General features: G+C 41.9%; 1 protein-coding gene across 1 annotated transcript in view; it reads left to right on the top strand.

Annotated features, from left to right (window-relative positions):
- Nucleotides 1-16,853, top strand: part of LOC148519915 (cytidine monophosphate-N-acetylneuraminic acid hydroxylase-like) — a 220,226-nt gene that overhangs the window by 65,668 nt on the left and 137,705 nt on the right. Inside the window, exon 2 of the mRNA XM_088475875.1 lies at nucleotides 9,935-10,138. Coding sequence (XP_088332001.1) covers nucleotides 9,935-10,138 — 204 coding nt within the window. The remainder of the gene's footprint in view (nucleotides 1-9,934; nucleotides 10,139-16,853) is intronic.

Below are 16,853 nucleotides of genomic sequence, written 5' to 3'. Positions count from 1 at the left end.
ATATAGATGTTCGCAAAGCTCGGGGCAAACCTGGTCCCCATCGCAGTACCGACGACCTGTAGGTAGTGAACGTGATCAAAAACCATTATTATTTAGGTTGCCTTCTTGTGTTTGTATTTTAGAGTTAGATATATGGTATTTATTAAGAACTCCCTTGCAAAAATGTTATTTACTATAAGTATAATTGAGTGTAGTTCTGCAAAGTAGTGAACCCATATTGTGTATTGTAAATAAGGTGACAAATAGTTTGGTAAGAAGTTAAAATCATTTACCTGTTTAACTGTTAAAGTAATCCAAAGGAAAGCTCATTCTTGAAAGTTATTCAGTGAAGTGTTCCTGAAAACAAAAGAGAACTTATTTACATCCATTATGTTTAAAATGTGTAAACTATCCTGTGAATAGAGGGCCGGATACAGACCCGGACACTATTTGCATCCGCTCGCTGGCTAAAGGGGCTGGCTATTTAAATCATGTGCTCGCACTGCGTCGCGTAAAGCCGCCCACTAAGTAATAATGAGCGGCTGCACTATGCGCTCGCACCTGTATAAAGACGCCCCTTTGCCACTCGCAACACACGTCATCTCCGGCAGTTGTAGGATTAATTGGGAACATCAAGAGCCATCGGAGCTGCTCGCAGTGCTTGTGGTAGCCTTTTCCCACCACAACATTGCGAGCAGTTCAGGCTAAAATACACCCCAGTCATGTGTGTAATGACGCTACTTTGCTAATTATGCACACCCATTAAACGCCGTTCTGACGGTCGGGCACGCCTGCGTTCGCACATCCACACCCCCGTTTACAAGCACCTTCCCCTGTTACCAACCACAAACGGCACTATCTGTCACTCAAAATAACGGTCCGACTGCAGGCTACTGGCGAGCACTTTCCATCGCAATGACTGGTTCGCGCACGCGCATTGCGACTCATACGCATGCGCAGATTGCAAAAAATCACTCAATGCGAGCGAGCGCAGCAAGGCATCTGGGTTTGAATCAGGCCCAGAATGTATGATATCAAGTCAGATTGAGAAGTGTAATGCAAACAAAGCAGTAGTTAGCTTGCATTGGGTTTCTCTAAATAGAGAGAAGTACACAAACACAGAAAATAGGGGCCTTGCCTCTCTGTCATTGGTAGAAAGTAAGGAAGAGTATAAAAAGGTAAGAGCCAAAAGCAAAGATCTTAGAAGAGTAATCATATCTCTTCACCTACCACATTCAGGTAAGCCGAACCTGTGAGTATATCAGTACCTCTAGGAGGAGTGTATTACAAATGCATACGCATGGAGACCGCAGCACAAGATGCAGATGGCCAGCCCCATACTAAGCCACCCATCTCCCTTTACCCACAGCCTGATCAGCACGCAAGATAGCGTAAACATCGGTAACATCGAGAATCATCTGACCCATTAGCATGATAGTGGTTGACCTGACCTGCTGCAGGATTTTGTCCGCTTCCTGAGTACAGCTGACGGTATGGCTGTGTATGCCGCCGCACTGCCCTTAATTATGCACGCCCCTATAACGGCGTTATAACGCCTGTGTTCGCCTGACCACCCCGTCACCACCCACAAACGGCACTACATGTCAATCAATATCGGAAGGTTCTGCGTACACATTGCGTGTAGTCTGTGTACCATAACCCAATCGCACTGGCTAGTTCGCACTCGCGCAGTGCGATGCATACGCATGTACAGAGCAAACACGTTGGCCGACTGCGTGTGTTCTCTCCAGTGCGTTCCTTGCTGAATCAGGCCCAGAGGCTAAGTGCTTCGTCTGGCCACTAGAGTGTAATGGGGTTAAAATCTCTGTATTTCTGGACTTTGTGTTGGTTGTGCAAAAGGATAGAGCCAAGTTTATACCAATTAAAAAACGGTTGCAAGAACTGAATATACAATATTCTATGCTGTTTCCCTCCAAACTCAGGGCCTGATCCAGCAGTACACACTAGAATGTTCGGGGAATCTGTGCAGGCGCATGTGCAGAAGGGGTATGCAATCCCGCTCGCAGACTGGTAGCAGACTGTCAGTAATTGACAGTCTGCTGCCGTTTGTGGGCGGGGAAGGGGCGGCGATGGCTTCTGTTTCATGAAAAGGAGGCATGTCGGCGCCGTTGGAGGGGGGGAAGAGGCCAGGATCTCCATCGGCTGATAAAGATTTCCTGGCCTCTTCCTTTCAACTGCGGCGCCCGGCAGCGGGACCCAATGAATATTTGCATAACAACATGAGATATCTTGGGAATGGGACCCAAGATATAAACACAGAATGAAATTATATTTTGTATACACCTTATACACACAGTCTGAAGGTAATTTTATACAATATTTTAAAAAATGTTGTGCATCAAACTAAGGCCCGTATTCAATTAGCAGCGAAAAGTCGGAATCCGCGAGAAAGTATCGCCGATTGCAACTTTTCACCAGGCGGATATTTATCTCCGTATTCAATTGCAAACACTTTTCACGTACACGAAAACGCAATGTAATGTAATAGGCTAAAAAGATTTGCCTATGAACAGGTGGAGGAAAAAAGTGCAAAATCCCTATTTTGGGGTGCAAAGGTAGGGAAGCCACTCCTTCCACACCCTTGGGACAGCCCCCAAAGGATAACTGCGTCAAAAAAGCCCTAAAAGAAATTGAGGAACACCCCAAAAAAACACTTTGAAAATGGAGGTGAAATTTGGGGGTACAAACTTAAAAACTAGCGAAAAAAACTTTTGGGGCATCTGCAAGTATGGGTGAGGTGTTTTTTTTATTGCAGGTGCTTGCTTCAGGTGCGTTTTTTAAGTTTTTTTAAACTTTACTTTAGTGACTTTAAACAATGCTTGCACCCATTTTCAAGTACCCCAAATTTGACAGGAGTGCTTATTTTCACCCAAAAAAACAGCTTAATGCTATTCTTCACCACTTGAGTAAAGACGCTAATTAGAAGAAATTTACACACCTTGATTACCCCAAATAGCTTTATTAGGGCTATTCGGGGGCATGTACATTGATCCCCAATGTCAGTGGATCTTTTAGGGGGTGTCAGTCTGATTTCCCCAATTCCAATAGCACTTTTCGCCTGGTTTGCATTTGCCAGGTTACGTTTTTGCATCTTTTGGAATTAAATAGGGCGAATCGCGGGGACGTGCACGATAAGTTTCCGCAGCTAAAATATGCAATGTAGGTGAAAAGTACGGCAGGCGAAGCAGTATCGCGGGTGCAAAACTAATTGAATACAGACCTAAGTTTGTTTACATACATGAAATTAATTTATTTTTCATATGCACCTTATACACAGCCTAAAGGTAATTTATACAGTATTTTTAATAATGTTGTGCCTTAACCAAAGTTTGTGTACATTGAACCATCAGAAAACAAAGGTGTCATTAACTCAGTCATGTTAAAAAAGTTCCGTATTTCGGAATATTAGGATATGGGAGACTCAACCTGTATCATCATATTTGATTCTGATGAAGTGGAATGGGATAGGTTGGATTATTGAGTGGTCAGTCTTCTCTACATATGGTTAAACTCTTGACGTGCAATGTGAGGGGCATAAACGACGATATAAAATGCTCGCTGGTTTTTATGCAACTACGGCAATATGGAGCGGAGGTTATTTGTTTAACTGAAACTCATTTATTGGGGGGGGGAACTTTTGTCTCAAAAAAGTTGTGGGTTGGTTGGGCATATTATGCCCCACATACATCGTCTTCTAGAGGTGTGTCTATTCTTGTTAAGAAAACCAGTTCTCTTTGTTTGTAATTCGGTTAAAATTTATCCAGGAGGTCGTTATGTGTTTATGGATTATAATATATATTCGACCCATATGTACAGTTTATTTTGGCAGTATATATTCCTCCACCATTTTTGTTCAAAATATTAAAACAAGCAGTAGAGTTTGTAACACCTTCTCCAGATTCTCCAGTAGTCTGTATGGGAGACTTTAATAATGTATTAGACCCGACTTTGGACAGATGGCGGAAATCCCCAGCTTCTTTTTCAAAGGGGAATAAAGGGTTAGCAGAATCCGTGGCAGATTTAGGCTGGGTAGATCCTTGGAAAATATCCTGGAATAAAGCAATTTTCCTGTTTTTCTCAGTCATACCATTCCTTTTCTAGGATAGATTTAGTTCTTGTGTCCAAAAATCTGGTACCCCGAGTGTCTAATGTGGAATATAAAATGAGAGGTATATCGGACCACTATCCATTGTTACTACAGGTGCATATGAATATCGATAGTGGGCAACCAAGTTGGAAATTTCACCCTGGTTGGCTAGATGGGGGCTGGATTGGAAATGGAGGCATTATGGTGAGAATCCTTTAAGGATAATGTGGGATCGGCATCTGCAACTGTAGTTTGGGATGCATTTAAAGCGTTTATGCGAGGCTCATTAATAAAGAAGGTAGCCGAGTTGAAAAAACTGTATAGAAAAACTGCTTCAGAATTAGAAATTAAGTGCAGAAATTTATAGTTGGTATATCTACAGCAGTGGTTCTCAAACTCGGTCCTCAGGATCCCACACATTTCCCAGGTCACCCAGCAGGTACACAAGTGTATTCATTACTCACTGACACATTTTAAAAGTTCCACAGGTGGAATAATTATTTCACTTGTGATTCTGTGAGCAGACCTGGAAGACATGCACTGTTTGGGGTCCTGAGGACCGAGTTTGAAAACCTGTGATCTAGAAGATAAAACAGAAGCTACTAAATCTAAGTGGTTAGCAACACAGAAAGATTGGACGGCACACTTATACGATGCAGTCCATCAGATGTTATTTAACTCTAATTCTAGATACTTAAATTCTGACCGGGAAGTTATTTGGCGCACTTGATACAGTTAGATAGGCCTTCAAATATCATCGTAAAAATACAAAATATTAAGGGTGACATGGTCAACACTACTCCTGAGATAGTGGAAGTCTTTCCAACCTATTTTCAGGGTGTATACAACACTGGATTAATGTGTAATCAGACTGTAATAGTAGAGTATGTTAAATCTGTTGGCCTTCCTGCTCTTTCGGTGGAAGAACGACAGTTTTTAGATGCCTCCTTTACGAGAGAGGAAATAGAGCTAGCTATAAAGTCATTTACGGGGGGTAAAGCCCGGTAAGGGGTAAAGCTGGATTAGATGGTATCCCAGTAAAGATGTATAAGAAACATATGACGCTGTATGCTCCCAAATTCTTAGAATCATTTAAAGCATATTATAAGGACAACTCCCTTCTTAATTCTGTGTCAGAAGCAATAATAGTAGTTTTGCCAAAACCTGGTAAGGATCCTGTATTGGTGGAATCGTATAGACCAATTTCCTTAATTTCTACAGATGCCAAGATTCTAGCCAAAATCCTTTCGATTCGACTTAATGAAGTTATAACTACAATAATCCATCCAGATCAGACAGGGTTCATGCCTGGTAAATCTACTTCAGTAAACCTAAAAGTTTCCCATGAGGAGGAGTCCTCTTTGGTAGTGGTTTCACTCGATGCAGAAAAGGCGTTGGACTCCGTGGAGTGGCCCTACTCATGGGAAGTTATGCAAGTCTTTGGGTTCGGACCATACTTTATTAAATGGGTTCAACTACTTTATGCGACCCCTACAGCCAGAATTTCAGTTAATGTATATGTTTCATAGACATTTCCTCTGTTAAGGGGTACAAGACAGGGGTGTCCCTTGTCTCCCACCCTATTTGCACTAGCAATTAAGCCATTGGCATGTAAATTAGATCACACTCTGGAATAACAAGTTTAAGGGTGGGAGAAGCTATGGATAAAGTGGCATTATATGCGGATGATGTTTTATTGTTTTTGTCTGATTATACCATCTCTATGCAGATAGTTTTTCAGTGATCCAGACATTTGGAGGGTATCCTGGCTTGAAATAAATTGGGGAAAATCTCATATCCTACCATTACGAGGTGTTTGCCCATTGGTGTCTTATACCAATCCTCCTCTCCAATGGGTTAATTGTTTAAGATATTTGGGAATTTGGCTTACAAATTCTTTGCAGGATTTTACCCCTTTGAATATACAGCCATTATTCGAGTATTTGCGGATCAAAACTAGATCTAGGGTTAAATTGCCACTTACGGTAATGGGTCGGGTCAATTTAGTGAAAATTGTAGTGCAACCTAAATTCCTATATGTATGTAATTTGCAACAGTCACCTGTTTTTTGCCAGAACAGCTGTTTAGGAATTTAAATAGTTTGATAACTTCATTGGGGTGGAGCAATAAATGAAAAAGAATTCAGTTAAATACTCTTACTAAGATCTAGGGAATCTGGAGGCTTAGCTCTTCCTAATTTCAACTGAAAAACCTAAAAACAAATATATCTTTGCTGTGTTCATTACTAATTGACACATTTTAAGAGAAGCCACAGGTCTCTGATTACCTGATTCTGGTGGAGATGTAACAAGCCTTGTAGAGAGATAAAGTGAAGTAGTTGCCCAAAGCAACCAATCAGCTCCTGTCATTTATCTAGCACACAGGGAGGTATTTATTATGGGTGCAGGGCATGTGGTGCACACGGGCCCCTGAGTCCACACCGCACACCCTGCACCAATATTTAGTTACCTTTCCACAGTCTTCAGAGTGCTGCTCTGCAGTGTCGGCCCAGCGCTGCAGAGCAGCAAAAATCACAGGGAAAATGGTGGCGGCCTTTTACCCGGTAACTCGTGCAAGCGCAGAAAAGATGTCCCCGGGAATAAGGCGCTAGCGCATTTTCCTAGAGACTCGCGCATGCGCGGTAGATTCTGGCATTAAGCTGGAATCGAGAAATCAGGTTTGTCAGTCACTCAGGATTAGTATATGGAGATAAACCCCCAATGTATCAATCCCCCCAAAAACATCAGAACTGGGGGATGCCACCACAGACAAATAATGTATACATAGCAATATGGAGAAAGAACAAATTGTCAAATGTGGTGCACAATTAAAGAATACATTAAAACATAACCTTTAATATTTCCTATTTAATATTCAGAACCATGTATTAAACCCAGTGAAATGAAACATACAGTAGATGGAAGAACATGTGGAAAAAGTTCAGAAATGTGACTAAACTATACTGTACACTGTATGTCCACTTGAATGTTTTGTTAATAAAGTTTTGCTTACAAGAAAATGGTAGTGTTCCATGTATTTATAATGTTGGTAATCATTTTCAAAATGGCGTCTTTTATATACTGTATATGTATGTTATACCAAAATGGTTTATAATGTACTAGCGAGTATAAGTAAAGAACTCACTCTCATTCCAGGTAATAACTTATCAAGCCCTGTTAATTAGTGTGATTATAGTTCAATATTTTAATAATTAAATCTCTTAAACAGCTCACAACAATATTTCTGGTCTTATATTACCACATGACATAGGAGTGTTTATAGGTGATAGTAATTGATCTCCAATATAATCACAGTAAAGGCCCCCATCCACAGTGCGATGGCCCAATGCGAGGCGACAGGGGATCTGTCATCCGACATATCGGGCGGTCCGCACACATGGTGCGATTGGGTGGCCGACCACCCGATATGCCGGCTCCCCCCTCTCTCACCCGCATAGTAATCCGTAGGATCGCACATCGCATCCCCTGATCTTATAACCCTGCAGAAAGATCAGGGGGTACGATGTACGACCCCACGGGAGCACACTCGGACCGACATCAGGTCCATACTCGGTGCGATATAGCAGGCAAATCGCACCAATCAGTCGGATCGCCTGCTTTATCGCCCCCTATGGGGGCCTTAAGCCTATAATTTGCGATACACAATACTTTTCTCTGGGATCATGAATAACTAATTACTAATACTCGCTAGTAGGTTATAAACCATATTGAAATAACATACATATATATAGGAGATGCCATTTTGAAAATAATTACCAACATTATAAATTCAGTGGACATTACCATTTTCTTGTAAGCAAAACTTTATTAATGAAACATTGACGTGGACATATAGCGCCTGATTAAGCTTGTGTCGCAGTTGCTAACTTGTGTGCATTTCTGTAGGTAGGTCTTAGGAGAATATATGCATATGCTGCATTCACAATGCCGTCACACGGCTAACATACACACGCCCTCTGCATACGCTAACATTCATTACACCACCCAAACCAGGCCAAACATCGGACACATCGAAGGACATCGAACCCACACCCAGCATTGCGGCATGTCAGACCTTACTCACAAATTGCTAACTTTCCAGGTCACGTGGAAAGCTCAGGCTAATTTATGCATGCCCATGCAACGGCGTTCAAATGCACAGGCACACCTGCATTTCCCCACCTAATCCCCCCGTCACCACCCCCAAACGCTCTCTGCCTGCCAGTATATCTGCTAATGCCCTGCATGGAGTCCGTGTCTTCACAATGGCGAGATTGGGCATGCGCACTGCGATGCATGAACAGTACACAACATTCGACCAATTGCGTACACATTAGCAACTGCGATCCAAGCTGAATCAGGCCCATAGCATACACTATATTTTAGTCACATTTCTGAACTTTTCCACCCACATGTTCTTCTACAGTACAGTATCTCTGTTTAATTTTGCTGGTTTTAATACATGCTTCTGAATATTAAATAGGAAATATTAAAGGTTATGTTTTAATGTATTTGTGCATCACATTTGACAATTCTTTATTTCTCTTTATTGCAATTAAGCCAGAATCTACTGCACTTAGGACCTGATTCAGACCCACTCGCTAGATGCGTTCGCTTGCTAGATGCGTAAGCAAATTCTGCAAGGCAATCGCACAACAAGGCATTAGCACGCCCACTATGTCTTAGCGTGCGATCGCATTGTGTATGCAGACGCCCACCAGCCTATCATAAGACACCCACTTGTGCACATCATCTCCAGGAAGTGTATGCAACCATCGGTAACATCAAGTACCATCTGATGCGATCGCAGCCCTTGTGGTTGACCATACCCTGCCATAAGCACTGCGAGTGCTTCAGTGTAGATTTCAGCCAAGTGACGTGTACTATGGTGCTGCCTCTTAATTATGCACGCCTCTGAAACAGCGTTAAGACGCTCAGGCAAGCCTACGTTCGCACCTCCACTCCCGTTTCTAGCGGCCAGCCCCTGTCACCACCCACAAACGGCTTCTCCTGTCACTCATTCAACCTGGCTGTCTATGCGCAGCAAACGAACGCTTCCCGATCGGTCGCAATGGTTTGCGCATGCGCATTGCGATGCGTACGCATGTGCAGAATGCATACACTCGGCTGGCTGCTTGCAAACGCATTCTAGCGATCGGGTCTGAATCAGGCCCTTAGTCCGCTGCCAGAATGGAGGGGGTCCAAACAGAGGCTGCACATGGGCTCTCTCCTCTCTTAAAACGCCCCTGCTAGCACAGTCTTTGAAATGATAGTTAGAAGCTGATTGGTTGCTTTGGGCAACTACTCCACTTTATCTCTCTCCAAGGCTTGATACAGTACATCTCCTCCTGGGAATGAGGAGACCTGGAAAACATGCACTGTTAAGGACCTGGAAAACATGCACTGTTAGGCTACCCAGAGGAATGGATTTGGAACACACTGTGTATAAAACATTTATTTTCAGGTAAATGTAGAATATACAGTATTTCATAAGTAACATGAGAGGTTAGGGAACGGCAAGTCTTAAGAACCAAGTCGAGTGTGGAGTCTTTGGAGATAGTGTCATTTGCATTGCAGTGCTTCACAAATCCACCATGAAACTGATAGCTGAGTACATCTGATATCATTCTGCAAGGTAAGGCAGTGTTTATCTGTGAAGCAGATATCCTCTAGTAAGCCTAAGCACACATACGTATGTACAATGACTGGGAAGAATTTTCATACTTGTCCAGTAAACAGTGTCACTGAAAATCTAGTGTAGGCTTTAATATGCAGGAATATTTTAACTATTATTTGTAATATTGCATTTATTCTGAGTAATGATCTTCTATTTCTTTATTTTTAATAGCGTGGGACAGACATCAAATACTCTTCTACATGTCACACCGTCTGAAGTAACAAGTCTTAAGGATGGAATCAACTTTCTGAAGAATAAAGAAAAGGGAAACAATTTTATTATATTTAAAAATGGGGAAGTGCTGCGAGCATGTAAGAATTTATGCAAACATCAAGGCGGGACCTTCATTAGAGATATTGAGGATCTGGACAACAGGTAATAATGTTAATATTTTAAATGGAGTGTCAGACTTTTGCCATGTTTTACATGATATGATATACTATATATTTTCAATACTATAACAAAAAAGAATAATATGGGTTATTTACTAACATTATTATAAATGTGCACCAAACCAGAGCAGCCAATTAGGTATTTCTGTTTAGGGCAAGTTAGACAATGAAGGCAAATATCTGATTGGTATTATATTATAATGTGCATTTGAGCTATGTAATACATCTTGAAGGAAAATGTTATGAACAATACTCAGTACTCATTTGCATGTACAGTACCATACACTTGCATCTTCAGTTGGGTTACACAGATCTTAAAATACGTTATCTACAAGCTGTACATTTTGCACCTGCATAAATCACGCGCAAGTTTTGAAGTTGATGCTTATGATGATTGTTGCATCTCTGCGGCAGAAGTGTCTATGTTAGAGGTTGCACTTATATTGGGAAGCATTTAACTCAAAATACAGACAAGGAAATGTAAGTGTGCTGATGCAGTATATGTATGCAGCATAGCATATTTTCCTATAACTGTATGTCAGACCCAATGTTAGTAAATCACCCTTATAATTTTATCCTTGTGTCATATTTTGTTATGTAATTAAGTATGCATTGTCACATGACTGGGTGGATAAAGTATACAAAGATTTTGATCCTATTAAGAAGTAAACAACGTATGCAAATGGTATGGATTGATGTACATTGGTACTACATGTCAGGGGCGTATTTATAATGGGTGCAGGGTGTGCGGGGCGCCAGTACTGCGGGTCTCATTAGGGCGCCCATGTGACCCGGCTGCCGACGGCTTCATCTAGTCTGCACACTGGGAGATTGCTCCCGCACACCCCACCCTTGTCCGCCTACCGCTTCAGGACACCGAGGTACTTCTGTCGGCTCTCTCATCCCGCTCTCTCCGGCGGCTCTGCCCTGCACTGTGTTATACACAACAGGGGGATACCGGAGCTAGCAGGGACAGCAGATGCCGGCTCTATGCTCTCCTCTCTTCCATCTCCCTCACTTCCACTCTGTACTTAGGGGGTCTCTGTCTCCCTCTGATCCGTCCAATGCCATCTGGTAAACGGAGACAGGGGTGAGAGGTCTTCCCCCAATTAAGGCAGAGTACTATTAAGAATTTACTCTTACATTTCTCAGATTATCTAGAGACATATCCTCTATAATCCGCAGTAATAGTGCATTGTATACATGTTATTGCTAAATTATTATGTTATTTTCTTTGTATATATTTAATGTGCAAAAATTTCACCCTGTACAGGGTGTCACACAGAGGGGTAGGGGGGTACAAGATGTCACACACAGGGGTAGGGGGGTACAAGATGTCACACACAGGGGTAGGGGGGTACAAGATGTCACACACAGGGGTATGGGGGTACAAGGTGTCACACACAGGGGTAGGGGGGTACAAGATGTCACACACACAGGGGTAGGGGGTACAAGATGTCACACACACAGGGGTAGGGGGTACAAGATGTCACACACAGGGGTAGGGGGTACAAGATGTCACACAGAGGGGTAGGGGGGTACAAGATGTCACACACAGGGGTAGGGGGTACAAGATGTCACACAGAGGGGTAGGGGGTACAAGATGTCACACACAGGGGTAGGGGGTACAAGAAGTCACACACAGGGTTAGAGGGGTACAAGATGTCACACACAGGGGTAGAGGGGTACAAGATGTCATACACAGGGGTAGGGGGGTACAAGATGTCATACACAGGGGTAGGGGGTACAAGATGTCATACACAGGGGTAGGGGGGTAAAGATGTCACACACAGGGGTAGGGGGGTACAAGATGTCACACACAGGGGTAGGTGGTACAAGATGTCACACACAGGGGTATGGGGGTACAAGGTGTCACACACAGGGGTAGGGGGGTACAAGATGTCACACACACAGGGGTAGGGGGTACAAGATGTCACACACACACAGGGGTAGGGGGTACAAGATGTCACACACAGGGGTAGGGGGTACAAGGTGTCACACACAGGGGTAGGGGGGTACAAGATGTCACACACACAGGGGTAGGGGGGTACAAGGTGTCACACACAGGGGTAGAGGGGTACAAGATGTCACACACACACACAGGGGTAGGGGGGTACAAGGTGTCACACACAGTGGTGGGGGGTACAAGATGTCACACACACAGGGGTAGGGGGGTACAAGGTGTCACACACAGGGGTAGAGGAGTACAAGATGTCACACACACAGGGGTAGGGGGGTACAAGGTGTCACAGTGGTGGGGGGTACAAGATGTCACACACACAGGGGTAGAGGGGTACAAGGTGTCACACACACAGGGGTAGGGGGTTACAAGTTGTCACACACATACACAGGGGTTCGGGGGTACAGGGTGTCACACACACAGGGGTAGGGGGTACAGGGTGTCACACACACAGGGGTAGGGGGTACAGGGTGTCACACACAGGGGTAGGGGGGTACAAGGTGTCACACACACACAGGGGTAGGGGGTACAGGGTGTCACACACAGGGGTAGGGGGGTACAAGGTGTCACACACAGGGGTAGGGGGTACAGGGTGTCACACACACACAGGGGTAGGGGGTACAGGGTGTCACACACACAGGGGTAGGGGGTACAGGGTGTCACACACACACAGGGGTAGGGAGTACAGGGTGTCACACACAGGATTAGGGGGTACAGGGCTTCCCAGCACTTACCGCTCTGTGCTCCGATCCACCTCGGGGTGAGCTGCAGGGTGTCGGTGAGGGAGGCCCGCGGATCCAGGTACAGGCTCTCTCCTGCTCTCCTCAGCACATACTGTCACACATATACTTACATACTGTCACACATATACACTTACATACATACTATCACACATATACACATACTGTCACACATATACACTTACATACATACTATCACACATATACACATACTGTCACACATATACACTTACATACATACTATCACACATATACACATACTGTCACACATATACACTTACTTACATACTGTCACACATATACAGTTACATACATACTGTTACACATATACGTACATACTGTCACACATATATACTTACATACTATCACACATACACATACTGTCACACATATACTTACATACTGTCACACATATATACTTATATACTATCACACAAATACACATACTGTCACACATATACAGTTACATACATACTGCAACACAATCATACTGTCACACATATATACTTACATACATAATGTCACACACATATACACTTACATACTGTCACACATATACACATACTATCACACATATACAGTTACATACATACTGTAACACATATACTTATATACGGTCACACATATATACTTACATACATAATGTCACACACATATACACTTACATACATACTGTCACACATATACACATACTATCACACATATACAGTTACATACATACTGTTACACATATACTTACATACTGTCACACATATACACTTTCATACATACTATCACACATATACAGTTACATACATACTGTTACACATATACTTACATACTGTCACACATATACACTTACTATCGCACATATACAGTTACATACATACTGTCACACATAAACACTTACATACATAATGTCACACACATATACACTTACATACAGACTGTCACACACATATACACTTACATACATACTGTCACACATATACACATACTGTCACACATATACACATACTATCACACATATACAGTTACATACATACTGTTACACATATACTTACATACTGTCACACATATACACTTACATACATACTGTCACACACATATACACTTACATACTATCACACATATACAGTTACAGAAATACTGTTACACATATACTTACATACTGTCACACATATACACTTACATAAATACTATCATACATATACACATACTGTCACACATATACACATACTGTCACACATATACACTTACATACATACTGTCACACATATACAGTTACATACATACATACTGTTACACATATACTTGCATACTGTCACACATATACACTTACATAAATACTATCATACATATACACATACTGTCACACATATACACATACTATCACACATATACACTTACATACATACTATCACACATATACACTTACATACATACTGTCAAACACATATACACTTACATACATATACACTTACATACTGTCACAAACATATACACTTACATACATACTGTCACACATATACACATACTATCACACATATACAGTTACATACATAATGTTACACATATACTTACATTCTGTCACACATATACACTTACATACATACTGTCACACACATATACACATACTGTCACACATATACACTTAGATACTGTCACACCATATACACATACTATCACACATATACAGTTGCATACATACTGTTACACATATACTTACATACTGTCACACATATACACTTACATACATACTGTTACACATATACTTACATACTGTCACACATTTACACTTACATACATAATGTTTAACACATATGCACTTACATACATACTGTCACACACATATACACTTACATACATACTGTCACACATATACACTTACATACTGTCACTCACATATACACTTACATACATACTGTCACACATATACACATACTATCACACATATACAGTTACATACATACTGTTACACATATACTTACATACTGTCACACATAATGTCACACACATATACACTTCCATACATACTGTCACACACATATACACTTACATACATACTGTCACACACATATACACTTACATACTGTCACACATATACACGTACATACTTACTGTCACACACATGTACACCTACATACATACTGTCACACACATATACCCTTACATACATACTGTCACACACATATACACTTACATACTGTCACACACATATACATTTACATACATACTGTCACACACACATACATACTGTCACACACATACACTTACATACTGTCACACACATATACACTTACATACATACTGTCACACACACATACACTTACATTCTGTTACACATATACACATACTATCACACATATACACTTACATACATACTGTCACACATATACACATACTATCACACATATACAGTTACATACATACTGTTACACATATACTTACATACTGTCACACATATACACTTACATACATAATGTCACACACATATACACTTCCATACATACTGTCACACACATATACACTTACATACAGACTGTCACACACTTATACACTTGCATACAGACTGTCACACACATATACACTTACATACTTATACACACACATATACACTTATGCATACTGTCACACACATATACACTTACATACTGTCACACACACATACATTTACATACATACTGTCACACACACACACACACACATACATACTGTCACACACATACACTTACATACTGTCACACACATATACACTTACACACTTATACACACACATACATACAGTCAAACATATACACCTACATACATACTGTCACACACATATACTCTTACATACTTATACACATACACACATACAGTCACACATATACACTTACATACATACTGTCACACACATATACACTTACATACATACTGTCACACACATATACACTTACATACTTATACACACACACATACAGTCACACATATACACTTACATACATACTGTTACACACACATACACTTCCATACATACTGTCACACACATATACACTTACATACTGTCACACACCTATACACTTACTGTCACACATATACACTTACATACATACTGTCACACACACATACACTTACATACATACTGTCACACACACATACACTTACATACTGTCACACACATATACACTTACATACTTATACACACACATACAGTCACATATATACACTTACATACATACTGTCACACACACATACAGTCACACACTTATATATATACACATACATACAGTCACACATATACACTTACATACATACAGTAACACACTTATACACACACATACATACATACAGTCACACACATACATACGTACATACAATCACACACTTATGCACACGCATACATATATACATACAGTCTCACATATACACACACACATACAGTCACACACTTATACACACACATACTGTACATACAGTCACACACACACATGCATACATGCAGTCACAGTTATACAAACACAATATAGTGCTCTCTCTCTCCTTGCAGGGTACATTAGTGTTGGTTAGTCAGCACTACAGCTCCACCATGCTCTCCTCTCTTCCGTGCTGCTGGGCTGCCTGCTGGCAGTGACAGTCCCATGTAGCCCTACCCCCTGCCATGACTCCACCTCTTTTGGCTCCCACATCTCTAGAAGTGCAGTCCTTTGCACTGCAGCTCTAATCACCTACGGAGAGAGGGGGCCACGGGGTGTTGAAGGGGTTAACTCACTGACTGTTGGGCTGCTGTGAGCACAGTGGAGACTGAGCTGCCTTGCTGCAGGAGAATGTGTAGCCGGGGAGGGATCAGTAACCTGAGTGCAGAGAGAGGTCTCCATCTCTGCATCAGCTGAACTAACAGAGGGGCCGGTTTTCCGACAACCCATGCGGAGGAAGGACAAGGTTCGGGTCCTCAGTATGTGTGAAGGGGGAAAGGGGCTACTGGGGAGTGCTGCTGTGAAAGTGTGATGCTGCCTGGGAACTCAGTGCTGGCATTAGGA

Source organism: Taudactylus pleione, unplaced genomic scaffold (genome assembly GCF_031769625.1).
Source record: "Taudactylus pleione unplaced genomic scaffold, aTauple2 ptg000179l, whole genome shotgun sequence".
Classification (NCBI taxonomy): Eukaryota; Metazoa; Chordata; class Amphibia; order Anura; family Myobatrachidae; genus Taudactylus; species Taudactylus pleione.
Note: the sequence above shows the minus strand (reverse complement) of the source record. Positions and strands in the feature narration are given on the sequence as shown.